The 12,889-nt window shown below is 39.9% G+C and overlaps 1 protein-coding gene across 15 annotated transcripts in view; it reads left to right on the forward strand.

Moving 5' to 3' along the window:
- The window catches only part of ptprk (protein tyrosine phosphatase receptor type K), a 144,580-nt gene that overhangs the window by 72,172 nt on the left and 59,519 nt on the right, over positions 1-12,889 (forward strand). For all 15 annotated transcript variants that reach the window (XM_047388776.1, XM_047388780.1, XM_047388779.1 and 12 more), the window contains 3 exons: positions 1,624-1,798; positions 12,227-12,339; positions 12,508-12,688. In XM_047388776.1, the coding sequence (XP_047244732.1) occupies positions 1,624-1,798; positions 12,227-12,339; positions 12,508-12,688 (469 nt within the window). The remainder of the gene's footprint in view (positions 1-1,623; positions 1,799-12,226; positions 12,340-12,507; positions 12,689-12,889) is intronic.

Genomic DNA, 12,889 nt, shown 5'->3' on the forward strand with positions numbered 1-12,889 from the left:
CTTTCTGCATGGAGTTTGCATGTTCTCCCCGTGCATGCGTGGGTTCTCACCGGGTAATCCGGCTTCCTCCCACAGTCCAAAGACATGCCAGTTAGGTTAATTGGTCACTCCAAATTGCCCTTAGGTGTATGAATGAGTGTGTGCATGGTTGTGTGTTGCCCTGCGATGGACTGGCGACCTGTCCAGGGTGTACCCTGCCTCTCGCCCATAGACTGCTGGAGATAGGCACCAGCTCCCCCGTGACCCACTATGGAATAAGCTGTAGACAATGACTGACTGACAAAGCCAGTTTATTTTTTAGAAATTTGTTGTCAGAACCCTGCTAATTGCATGAGGTCAATGACAATTTTAACAATTCTTCCATTCATGAGCAGGCATGTGGCAAAAGGTTGATTGTAGTGACTTGCTAACTTTATAGCAATCTCTTATACTAAGTTTGCATCCGGCAACAGTGGAAAGGAAAGACTCTCTTAACATGAACAAACGTCCAGTAGGACCTGGCTCAGTGTGAAAGGCCTTCTGGAGGTTTCAGAAAACAGAGCAGACTCAAAAAAAAAACACGCAGAGGCATTGGTATAGGAGTACATTCTATGTTAAAGCAAAAGTTAATGGCAGCAGTAGAACGTTTATTGGCTTTATCTAGGAGAGAAACATAGTAAGTGTAAAATCTATGGAATGGAAACAGATTAGCATATGCAGTGGTTACTGGTAGCCATGGCTCCTTCAGTTGCTTTGTTTTGGAGACACACAGGTTAAATACAGAACGACGGGCCAGTGTCATTTAGAGAGGGAGAGTAAAGAGAATAATCGGCAGCAATAACTCAGCTGATGCCCCATCCAGGAAGATGTCACAACTAAACATATACATGGTAAACATATACGAGGTATTGCTTCTATTGCGAGAAAAACAGAAATATTACAAAATATTCATAGCAGCTTTAAATGCAAATAATCTATAATTGGAGAGTATAAGGGGGAAAAACAGGAAAATAGTGCCTCCCGGTATCCACAGCCTATAGCAGCATAACTGCAGAGATTGTCTGTAAAGAGAAAACCTAAGACACTCAAAAAGGAAAGGCTTAAGCTTAGTCCTAAATTTAAACAGGTAGTCCAGCTCGTGGACATAGACTTTAAAGACTAATTTTCATTTCATTGCAGGGTCATGACTTTTCAAAGAAGTCAGTTCTGACTAAATCCCCAACAGTTACAAACTGATCCCGAATAATGTAGACAGTCTCAGATAAATGATATAAAGATATAACAGATAAAAGTATAAAAACAAAGAAAACCGTTTGCTCAGAGTGACATTCTGCAGAATGATAAGTCCCTTTTTAAAGAGTTAAAGACAAAGAGTTGCACACTAAGACACACACATACTCACTGTGACTGTAGGCTATACATCTAGCAGCTGACACGATCAAAGGTTAATAGCTGCTGATTTCATTATTGCTATATTGTAGTTATGACCTTTAATCCTGCCTTCAGTGAGGCAAAAGGGGTTGAGAGTGTGTGTGTTGGTTTGTGTGGTCCAGTACTGACTTGTGACCTTGAGCAAGTCACTTAAACTATTCCAGCCTCTGCAACATGTTATTTATCTGTGTGTTTATTTTGTCTCTTCTCCAGAGGAGAAACGGAGAGGATATTCCTGTGGCTCAGACCAAAAATATCAACCATAGACGTTTTGCCGCCTCCTTTCACCTCAAAGAAGTAACTAATCAGGATCAAGATTTGTATCGGTGTGTCACCCAGTCGGAGCGTGGCTCCGGAGTGTCTAACTTTGCAGGTCTTATTGTGAGAGGTGAGATATTAGGAAACATTTTTGCCTTATTCGTAAGTTTTTTGATTTTGATTTTTTTTTATCTTTGTTTTTGCCTTGTGAGTCACCTTTGATGATTATTGCTTCTGAAACTAAAGGCTTTCCAACCCTTTCTGCATGTTCATTAATATTTCTATTATGGCATGAGAATCTCAATGCACTTCACAATTTGATGTAATTACGATTCAGGTTACAATGCAATATAAATTGATTATTAACGTAACATGATTTTTATTACCTGTAATCCATAATCATCAAATTACAAGAAATAACAGCTTAAAACATTTCACTTTATGTGTAATGAATCTATAAAAGATATGAGTTTCACTATTTCTAAAATGAGAGACAGAAAATATTGAACTTTCTTACAATATTCTTATATTTTGAGATTTACCTTTATTTCTGGTTGTGAGAGTCATGATGTGGAAACTAAAGGAGCACCACCCATCTCTCATGTTAACCCCTTACTCACTGATTTTACTTAAAACATCAATTAGAAAACTGAATTATTTGGTTTTTTTTTTTGCAATCAAACAAATTAAATTAAGTGGAGATAGTTAATTTGAATATAGTACAAATACTAGGTATAAATTTAGGTATTTAGTATGCAGAATAGCCAGAGTAGATTTAACTGGGCATGAGTCTGACCCCTAGATGGAAATAACGTGCTTCCAGTATGATCCTCACTATGTGTAGAATATACAACAACTGGCACTAGTGGGATACAGGGCTGCATTAAAACCCCTGGCACTTAAAAGCCAATTTGCAACAACAATATGCTAACAGCTTAAAAACTAAAGCTTTTAAACAGCCAGTTGCCTGACTAATTAAACAGCTAATAAAAGCTTGTTAGACTCCTGGTGTGAGATAAACAGCAGAAAACTGTTAAAAAGTATACAAAATAAGCATGGCTACTTATAAAGTGGTAATAAATTAAGTTTGTTTTATACTAAATTATTTCCTAAGTAAAATAAATAACAATTAATCGATGTAATAGATGTTGACAACACCAGAGCAATATATTATTTTAACAGCAGTAGAAAAATTTGCCATTTTTTGGATTTAAGTAAAAGCAACAAAATAATGTTACACGTTTTTGCTTTAAATCTTGGTTCTACTACTGTGATACTGTGAAATCTTGGTATTTTTATTTAAGGATATCATTCCATGAAAATCTCATTACAGCCCATGTCTTATCATGACAAAGCTTTAGAACTAAAAACCAGTCCTAAGGTCCCATAAAGCATGACAAAATTGCACGCAGTCATTTTGTTGTCTTTTTTACTAATAAGCTTGTTGGGTCCACAATGTAAAATATATAAATATATACAGTGTTTAACACATCAAGGGTTGCCATACACCTGAATGTCTCAGGAAATGGTCTGTGTCTTCTCTTTTGCTATTTTGCTTTTCTATTATTTAAATTTTAAACAACAGTCTTTTTTATGACTTTTGGAATGTCAGATTCCCTTCCAATCAAGTGCAGGTCCTCTGAGTCTCACTGATTAAATGTCAGTCATTACCACAACGTTTACTAATGAGCATAGCTCATGTGTGAGCTTATGTACAGTAGATCCACGTTTGCCAGTCTTGCGGTTGAATGTGTGTGCACACGCGCTGTCTTTGTGTGAGTTAACTCCATTGTTGTCTGTGTGTACATGTGTGGGCTGTAGGCGGGTGTGTGTGGATAGGAAACTGTGTGTGGGCTTTAGCTGTCATGTGCTTCTGACATGTGGTTAATAAGGTGTCACCAATGTGTGTTTGAGATGGGATGCTTTATTCATTCATTTTCAATGGCTTACATATTCAATTCATCTCCCAGGGAGAGACAGAGCAGGGAAGAGTGAGAGGGGGGTAAAGGAGAAGGAGATTTGGGGAGAATGATCTGGGAGTGACAGTTAAAGAGTGGGGGGAAACCAGAGACTGGGGGAGTAAAGAGAAGAGTGAATGGTGAAAAAGTTAAATGTAAATAGTCGGCTCATTATTCGAAGGATATCCACATCAGAATGAAGAACATGTCCGAATATGTAAACAGCCCAGTGGAGTCATGTTTATTATTCTGCATAGAGATGACAGAGGAAGAAGAAATAACAAATCAAAGCTGAAGCGAGCACCATGAATATGAATATTAAATAATGTACCTCACATAATGGAGCTCTCACAATGTCCAGTGTTGGCGCCTCAGCTGTCAGTGTCACTTGACCCCATTTCTGTCGCAATTGTGGATTCCAATTCCCTCTGGAAATAAATCGATTTCTTATTTTCTTTGATCAACAAAATCTGTCAGAGTTGGCCACACGTTTCTGTGAAGAATAAATAAGTGGCTACTGTTTATCTGGAACGTCATTTTTGAAAACATGAAAAGGCAAAGACGAGAGAGGTGAAGAATCTGCACAGCAGGAGACGTATGTATAAACTGGAAAAAAAAGACCAATCTACAAACGAATCGAGGTTCATTCAGGATGGAACTGCTTTCTGCTTACAATCACAGCCACCAAAGAGGGTTTTACAGGTTTAAGGGTTATTGTTGATGTTGTCGTTAGAAAGATATCACAATAAAAGAACAGAGACTCCAAGTATGCATGTTGAGGGAAAGCAGTCTCATGTTTATTTATTAGAAATCAAAAATATCAGACTGGGGATGAGATGGGGGATGAGAGCCAGATAGAAATCAAAGAAACGGGGAATATGTTTATTTTCTTAAAATGCATGCATGTTGGAAATATAGGGCTCCTGCAGGATGATGGCCATTAATATGGACATACTCAAGCTAAAATAGTGAAATTTTTGCTTTGACTATTTTACTCGTTAATATTTATTTATTATGAAATTGAGGCCAGAGAGAGAGTGCTGCAGAATAGGGTATTACTTGAAGAGTCATGTACAAGATAAGATTCTAAAGAAGAGAAGATGGAGGAAGCAAAATCATAGAAATGTATGATAAATTGTTGATGTTTTGAAGATTTGACATTAGAACACTAAATAAGGTTTCATCTTTAAAGCCCAATAATTGCATTAAATTAGCTAAGTTGTGTTTGTCACACAGAGATGATCTAGCATTGACAAGATGTCTATGAGGCTAACGTGAAATGGAGTTGGGTTTCTAATTGTAAAAAACAATACATCACACATTTTCATAGGAATTACCATGATGGGAACACATATAGGGGCCTGGACATTTGCAGTAATAATACTTTATAGTATGTGCAACTATCTAGCTCATCCAGTGCACTTGGCACCAGTTATTATCATACTTTACAATCTTTGTTAGAACAAGCTTACATTTATACCTCAAAGAAATGAGACGATGCAGAAGAGAGAATAACATTTATAGTATCTATTGCATTTATTAACTGTCCGTGATTTTTACAACTGAAAATGTTTCCACGCAGCCAAACGTGTAGTTATTGTTAACGAGTTCAACGTGTAGTAGTGACAATCTGTGCAGCAACAAGTGAGGAAGGATGCTCTATACCCTATACTCTATACACGAACAGAAAAACCATTTATTTACTTTAAACAGTAGGAACAATATGGCTGAACATTTGTTAGCCATAGCTTGTTAAAACAGATGTATACCTTGATACTGGTAACTGCCCCATGGCTAGTTTCCTGTTACAACGGAAATATATATTAGATAACAATAATTATCACAATGTTAATGTATGCAACATCACATTAGCAAAGAACCGCATAGATGTTGAGGCGGCTGACGGGTACCGTGAGGCCAAGCGTGCTGCGGCCCGGGCTGTGGCAAAGGCAAAAACTCGGGCCTGGGAGGAGTTCGGTGAGGCCATGGAGAAGGACTACCGGTTGGCCTCGAAGCGATTCTGGCAAACCGTCTGGCGCCTCAGGAAGGGGAAGCAGTGCTTCGCCAACACTGTTTATAGTGGGGGTGGGAGACTGCTGACCTCGACTGAGGACATTATTGGGCGGTGGAAAGAGTACTTCGAGGATCTCCTCAATCCTGCCATCACGCATTCCGTGGTGGAAACAGAGGTTGGGGACTCGGGGTTGGATTCTTTCATCACCCAGGCTGAAGTCACCGAGGTGGTTAAAAAGCTCCGCGGTGGCAAGGCTTCGGGGGTGGATGAGATCCGCCCTGAGTACCTCAAGTCTCTGGATGTTGTAGGGCTGTCATGGTTGACACGCCTCTTCAACATTGCGTGGCGGTCGGGGACATTGCCTCTGGACTGGCAGACTGGGGTGGTGGTCCCCCTCCATAAGAAGAGGGACCGGAGGGTGTGTTCCAACTACAGGGGGATCACACTCCTCAGCCTTCCTGGTAAGGCCTACGCCAGGGTATTGGTGAGGAGAGTCCGGCCGATAGTCGAACCTCGGCTTCAGGAGGAGCAGTGTGGTTTTCGTCCCGGCTGTGGAACACTGGACCAGCTCTATACCCTCTACAGGGTGCTCAAGGGTTCATGGGAGTTTGCCCAACCGGTTCACATGTGTTTTGTGGACCTGGAGAAGGCATTCGACTGTGTCCCTCGTGATGCCCTGTGGGGGGTGCTCCAGGAGTATGGAATCGGGGGCCCTTTATTAGGGGCCATCCAGTCCCTGTACGAGCGGAGCAGGAGTTTGGTCCGCATTACCGGCACTAAGTCGGACCTGTTCCCGGTGCATGTTGGACTCCGGCAGGGCTGCCCTTTGTCACCGGTCCTGTTCATAACTTTTATGGACAGGATTTCTAGACGCAGCCAAGGGCCGGAGGGGGTCTGGTTTGGGGACCAGTGGATTTCGTCTCTTCTTTTTGCAGATGACATGGTCCTGCTGGCCCCCTCTAGCCACGACCTACAGCATGTGCTGGGGCGGTTCGCAGCCGAGTGTGAAGCGGCTGGGATGAGGATCAGCTCCTCCAAGTCCGAGGCCATGGTTCTCGACCGGAAAAGGGTGGCTTGTCCTCTTCAGGTTGGAGGGGAGTTCCTGCCTCAAGTGGAGGAGTTTAAGTATCTTGGGGTCTTGTTCACGAGTGAGGGAAGAATGGAGCGGGAGATCAACAGACGGATCGGTGCAGCTGCCACAGTAATGGGGGCGCTGTGCCGGTCCATTGTGGTGAAGAGAGCTGAGCCGAAAAGCGAAGCTTTCGATTTACCGGTCGCTCTACGTTCCTACCCTCACCTATGGCCATGAACTTTGGGTCATGACCGAAAGAACGAGATCCCGGATACAAGCGGCTGAAATGAGCTTCCTCCGTAGGGTGGCCGGGCACTCCCTTAGAGTTAGGGTGAGGAGCTCGGCCATCCGGGAGGAGCTCGGAGTAGAGCCGCTGCTCCTCCACATCGAGAGGAGCCAGTTGAGGTGGCTCGGGCATCTATACCGGATGCCTCCTGGACGCCTTCCTCGGGAGGTGTTCCAGGCACGTCCCACCGGGAGGAGTCCCAGGGGACGGCCCAGGACACGCTGGAGGGACTATGTCTCTCAGCTGGCCTGGGAACGCCTTGGGCTCCACCCGGAGGAGCTGGAGGTGTCTGGAGAGAGGGACGTCTGGGCACCTCTGCTGAGTCTGCTGCCCCCGCGACCCGGTCCCGGATAAGCGGAAGACGACGAGTACGAGAGACGAGAGCATAGATGCAAAATTTGATATACTACAACATTTCAGGTGTTATGCATTCAATGCTATGTATGCCCATACCTGACATAGATCTTAGTAAACAAGTTCACAAAGTAGTAAACAGATCATGATAATGACAGTGTTCCACCATAATATATTTCCTGCTTACCAGCCCTATTCACTGTTATCATATTTAATTAAATCTTTTTTGGTAGTGTTTTTGGAAGCATTAGCTGTAATGCTGCACTTGTGAAAGTAAATCTGTTGGGCTTTTTCTTGGCACTCAGACAAAAATTCTGAGCGGACAGGACACTGTAAGAAAAAATATATATTTTTTGGTAACCCACTATCCAGAATTTTGATATATAATAATAAAGACCACAAAAGGGGTAAAATATCTTAAGGCAAGTTTTGAACAGCAATGCTACAGATATATTTCAGCATGAACTAAAACTGTATTGTTCGGTAGCCCAAAGCCTTTAGTTCCAGCACAGATGGATGAATGATGGCAAGTTGCAGTCCTGCCATTACAAGTTTTATTGCAGATAAACAGCATGAAAAGTACAAGTAAGTTCGACCGTGTATTGTAGTCTGTATATGTATGTGTGTCACTTTAAGTTTGGTCAGAGGGTAGCTCTAATAAAGCCATACCCTCTGGTTCCTACTGTGACAGAGTACATCATCACGCTAGCTTTCAGTTCACACACACGCACGAGCCCAGACACACACATCACCATGCCAGCTTGCATTACACACAACTGATGGCCTAAAAATCTCCTGCAGTATTACTGTCACACAACTGAACAAGAATAAAAACATGCACACGTGAGAACATTCAGCTGATTTCTATACAACCAACTTTAACCTGTAATTATGTGTTAAGAATGTCAATTTCTTATTTTTTTACCATCATGTCTACATAAACACACAAAAACATAGTTTTCTTTCTTTCTCAAGTAGCAGTGACTGCTGAAGCTTTAGGCATTATGGAAAGCCTACTAACACTGTTTGCTATTGTTGCAATACTCACACAATGCTATGTTCACTTTTTCCGGGGTCAGATGTCCTGCAGCGAGTTTCCTGGTGATGTCAGCAGCAGTTTGGGAAAGCTAAACCTTATTGACAAGGTTGCTGACAATGGTCAACAAAATACAACGTGCTTCATGGGAGCAAATCACAAATAATCTTTCTTATGCCCCTTTCCTTAAGTTTTTTGTGTGTATTCCTATTATGTATTGCTTTATAGAACGTACGATGCTGTATGCACTGAAAATCACTGAAAAATGATTTAAAAATATATATATATAAAAAAAAAATATATATATATATATATATATATAAAGGTGTTGTGCAACCATTGGCAGCATGACTTGCTATGAGCTATTTACCAAACCAGGCAATAAGTATATTTTTTGTCACTGTGACAGAATTCCTTCTCTGTTTTGTTTAAATTTAGCTCCATTGTGAGATGGTGCTTTGTGGGGTTTTTTTGGTTAGAAATTTTTTTTTTCTTTGGAACTCTCCCATAGATGCCATTTTTTCCTAATCTTTTTGTTTTTGTTGAATCATGAACACTAACCTTAAGTTTGGCAAGTGAGGTACGCAGTGCTTTCAATATTCTTTTGGGTTCTTTTGTGTTTTCCTGTATAAGTTGTAGATGTGCTCTGTGTGAGTAATTCTGATAGGCAGGCCACTGCTGGGGTGGTTCACTGCTCTTCCATGTTTTCTTTATTTGTGGATAATGGATCTCACTGTGGTTAGCTGAAGTCCCAAAGCCTTGGAACTGTTTTTTAACCTGTTCCAATAGGCTGCACAAAACATCCCATATTTATCTTTGTTACATTTTTACTTTACGCAATATACTTATCACAAAGACTGGACTGCAAAAATGCTCACTAATTGTTTATGTAGGATGTGTTCAGGCTCTCATGGTCTGTAATATAGTTGTTTTATTAGTTAAAAGGTGATAATGGTCGAGGCAAGAAACTACAACCAAGTTACTTTAATGCCCAAACAGCAGAAATCGACCAGAAGCAACTTGATTTTTTGATTGCAGTCTGAAATTTAACTAACAAAAGTGTAGTTAATCACTATTAATTCATGATTTAACAAAGGGTCTGTGTATGTTTCCACATAGAATCAGGTTTAGCTCTTTTATCCCTTATTAAATGTTATTTGGCAAAAGTAAAAACCGAAAAAAATCTGTAAAGCGGAAATGCTTTTTGCAAGAACTATAAATAAGGGCAATCAACCAAAACAATAGTTAATGAATAAAATGAAAAAGAAATTAATCTTGCATATGGGTTAGGTCAGAACTGACAAGCTCATTTGAAGTTTTCACCATGCTGATCATTTTTGTTATCATTTACATTCGTCCCAAAAACCTGAAATATGATTAGAAGATTCAAAAATGTGATTAATAATATAAAACTTTGTGACAACAAACACACCACGAGATATTGTAATGATGCCACTGAGGTTTGTTGCTTTTTTTTTTAGGTCAACTGTACAAATGACAAGGGACTGAATAGAAAAAGAGAAAATCTTAAATTCAAACCCGCTTTTGGTGTTTTCCATCTAGAGTTACTTAATGACCTAGTTAGATTATATTAGTTATTTATCATTTATATATTTAATAGACTTTAAAGTGCCACACTTTATAATGTTTGTGTATTGAGCTTAACATGCAAGTTAAAAACAAGTAAGAATCACGCCTCTTAGAAAAAAGAATCTTTTGGTTTTCATTTCCTTATCCTCAATCATCAAGTTGTTCACTTTGTTTATTTGGTAGTGTTGGTAGCGAGTTGACATATGGTTGACGTTAGTTTTCTGAAGTCACTTCAGCGTTCATTATCTGCATTGTGTGTTTGTGTGTCCGCGCGTGTGTGTGTACATGTTTGAGTATCTGTGTTTGCACATGTGCATGTGCTGTCAAGCTTCACTATTTTATCTGTTTCTAAAAATGCCTCTTCCCAGCATGAACCCCTCTGACAGCCACATTCAGTACACAAATATTCCAACACACGCTCACACTAAGAAAAAAGAGGTGTCAAAAATGCAAAATATGACTAATATTGGAGAAGACACACATGGTACCACCCAAGCCCACATATTTAATTTAGATAACTTTGATATGACTGATGTTAGCAAAAAAATGAAATATATTTTAAAAGTAGGACCTTTTTCCTTCCTCATACAGACAGTAATATTTCCTGCATGAGGATGTGTCTCCAAGATAAATCTCTGTGATTTACTGCTTGCTTGGAAGGTTGCAGTCCATGCACTGGTGGAGTGATTAATGCGTGCATTGATGTATGTATGACTGTATGTCATGTAGATTAATCTGTCAGTCACGCGTCAAGTGTCACAGTTTTCACTGATCATATCATCAGTTATTTTTAAATGTAAACAATTTATTAACTGGAAACAGTCATATATATGCGCTGTGTATAATAATTGCAATTAATGAAAGAATGCAATCTTTTTTTTTCCATACTCACATTGTCAAATTTGTATAAAATAAGGAGATATAGCTTAAAGAGGAATTGAGCGCTCTAGACATTTCTTTACATCAAAATGACGGCAATTTAACATTCAGGTTTCCTGCTTGAATGAGTGCACATATCCTTACAACAATCTTACAAACATACAGTATGGCCTGTAGGATCTGACCTCCTCACGCCTTGCAGAATACATTTGTGCAGAGATATTGGGAAGTGAAGGGTAAATATCAGCCCCACAAATCAGAGCCTGCAGGTAGATGCTGGTGTAGGGATAAGCAGGCATGTCAAGTTTAAATGTAGCAATGCTGCTTGATTTGAAATTTATCAGAGGATGTACCAGAACAGAAATGACAAGTGTCCCTCGCTCTCTTGCAAAGTAAAGGTATTACAGCAGCATTGAGTTCTTGTCATATTTGTTATGTTATTTGACTATTTACAATTAGAAATAACGTAGTATTTCTAAGGCCAAGATTAATATGTAAAAGGATAAATAAGGTAAATGATAAATTGACTGAACTTATATAGAGCCTTTCCAGTCATACCGACCACTCAAAGCACTTCACACAAGAGCCATATTCACCCAATTGCACTCTGAAACGCACATACATTCATACGCAGATCACTAGGGAACTTGAGGTTAAGTGCCTTGCCCAGTGGCACATCGACATGAGGCAAAAGGAAGCTAGAATCGAACCCACAACTTTTGGATTGCTAGACAATTACTCTTCCCACTAAGCCACAGTTGCCTCAGTAAACAAGTAAACAAATGTCCTTGGTTTCAGATGTAATCAATGTTTAAGTTGTTATAGTCAAAATTTGCTAAAGCAGTTTTTTATGTTAAACCTTGTTACATCACTCGCTCACACACTCGTTTGCTCGCTCACTCGCTCACTGTGCATAGAGTCAAGATTAACATAGTTCACTGTCAGCGAGGGACACTTGTGGTTCCTCATCCAGTTTAGTGACCACTGGTCTAAAAATTCTGCCCCTGTGTCAATTACATTTGAATGATGTTCTAGGAACATCCTGTTAGATGTTCCTAGAAACTCTGATCAACTTAAAAAGTAAAGTGTAAATAATTCTTCATTATCCAGTAGCATTTATTTTGGATTGTTAGGGTACCAACAATTTTGGCACTGCTGATTTTGGTAAAAATGCTCATGTCTCTAAATTCTTTTCAAGACTGAGTAAGTGCTACTGAATAAATTTATTCTAAGACGTGCCACTTCTTACTTTTTGTTTTTGCTATTGTTTCACAATACCAGTTCTGTTAAGTTGCAACATTGCTTTATAGTGTGTTATCCATCTCAAGATCCTTTTAAACAACTTTCTGTTATTTTGTTTTCTCTTCAGAGCCCCCACACCCAATTGCTCCACCCCAGCTCCTAGGTGTTGGCCCTACATACCTGCTGATTCAGCTCAACGCTAATTCCATATTTGGTGATGGACCTATTATACTTAAAGAGGTGTGTTCTTTATGAGATGATAAATCATTTTTAAGCATTCACTTTTATGAGTTAAAGTTGTAATAACATTGAGTGAGTAATTTAACAGAAGTGTATTCAACAACTGATGGAAGAGAATCCTAAATGCTATAACAAGACCAATATTTTTTGTTTGATCATTCCCTTCAGGTTGAATACCGGATGACATCAGGCACCTGGACTGAGACCCATGCTGTGAATTCTCCCAACTACAAGTTATGGCACCTGGATCCAGATACAGAGTATGAGATCAGAGTGTTACTAACAAGACCAGGAGAGGGAGGGACCGGAAAACCAGGACCACCTCTCATTACTCGCACCAAATGTGCAGGTAAGACAAAGAGGTCAAGGAAAATTCACAGCTTTATGGATGAACATTCTCATACAGCAAGAAAAAATACAGGTACCCAGAGTTTAGCCAGGTTTTCTCTTGCACATTTTTCCTGTTGTTTTTTTGTTTTGTTTTTTGTCTACACCATCAACCATTGCCCTTTTGTTTTAGAATGAAAGTTTTATTTGGGGAAGAAATATT

This window comes from Girardinichthys multiradiatus, chromosome 15 (genome assembly GCF_021462225.1).
Source record: "Girardinichthys multiradiatus isolate DD_20200921_A chromosome 15, DD_fGirMul_XY1, whole genome shotgun sequence".
Lineage (NCBI taxonomy): Eukaryota > Metazoa > Chordata > Actinopteri > Cyprinodontiformes > Goodeidae > Girardinichthys > Girardinichthys multiradiatus.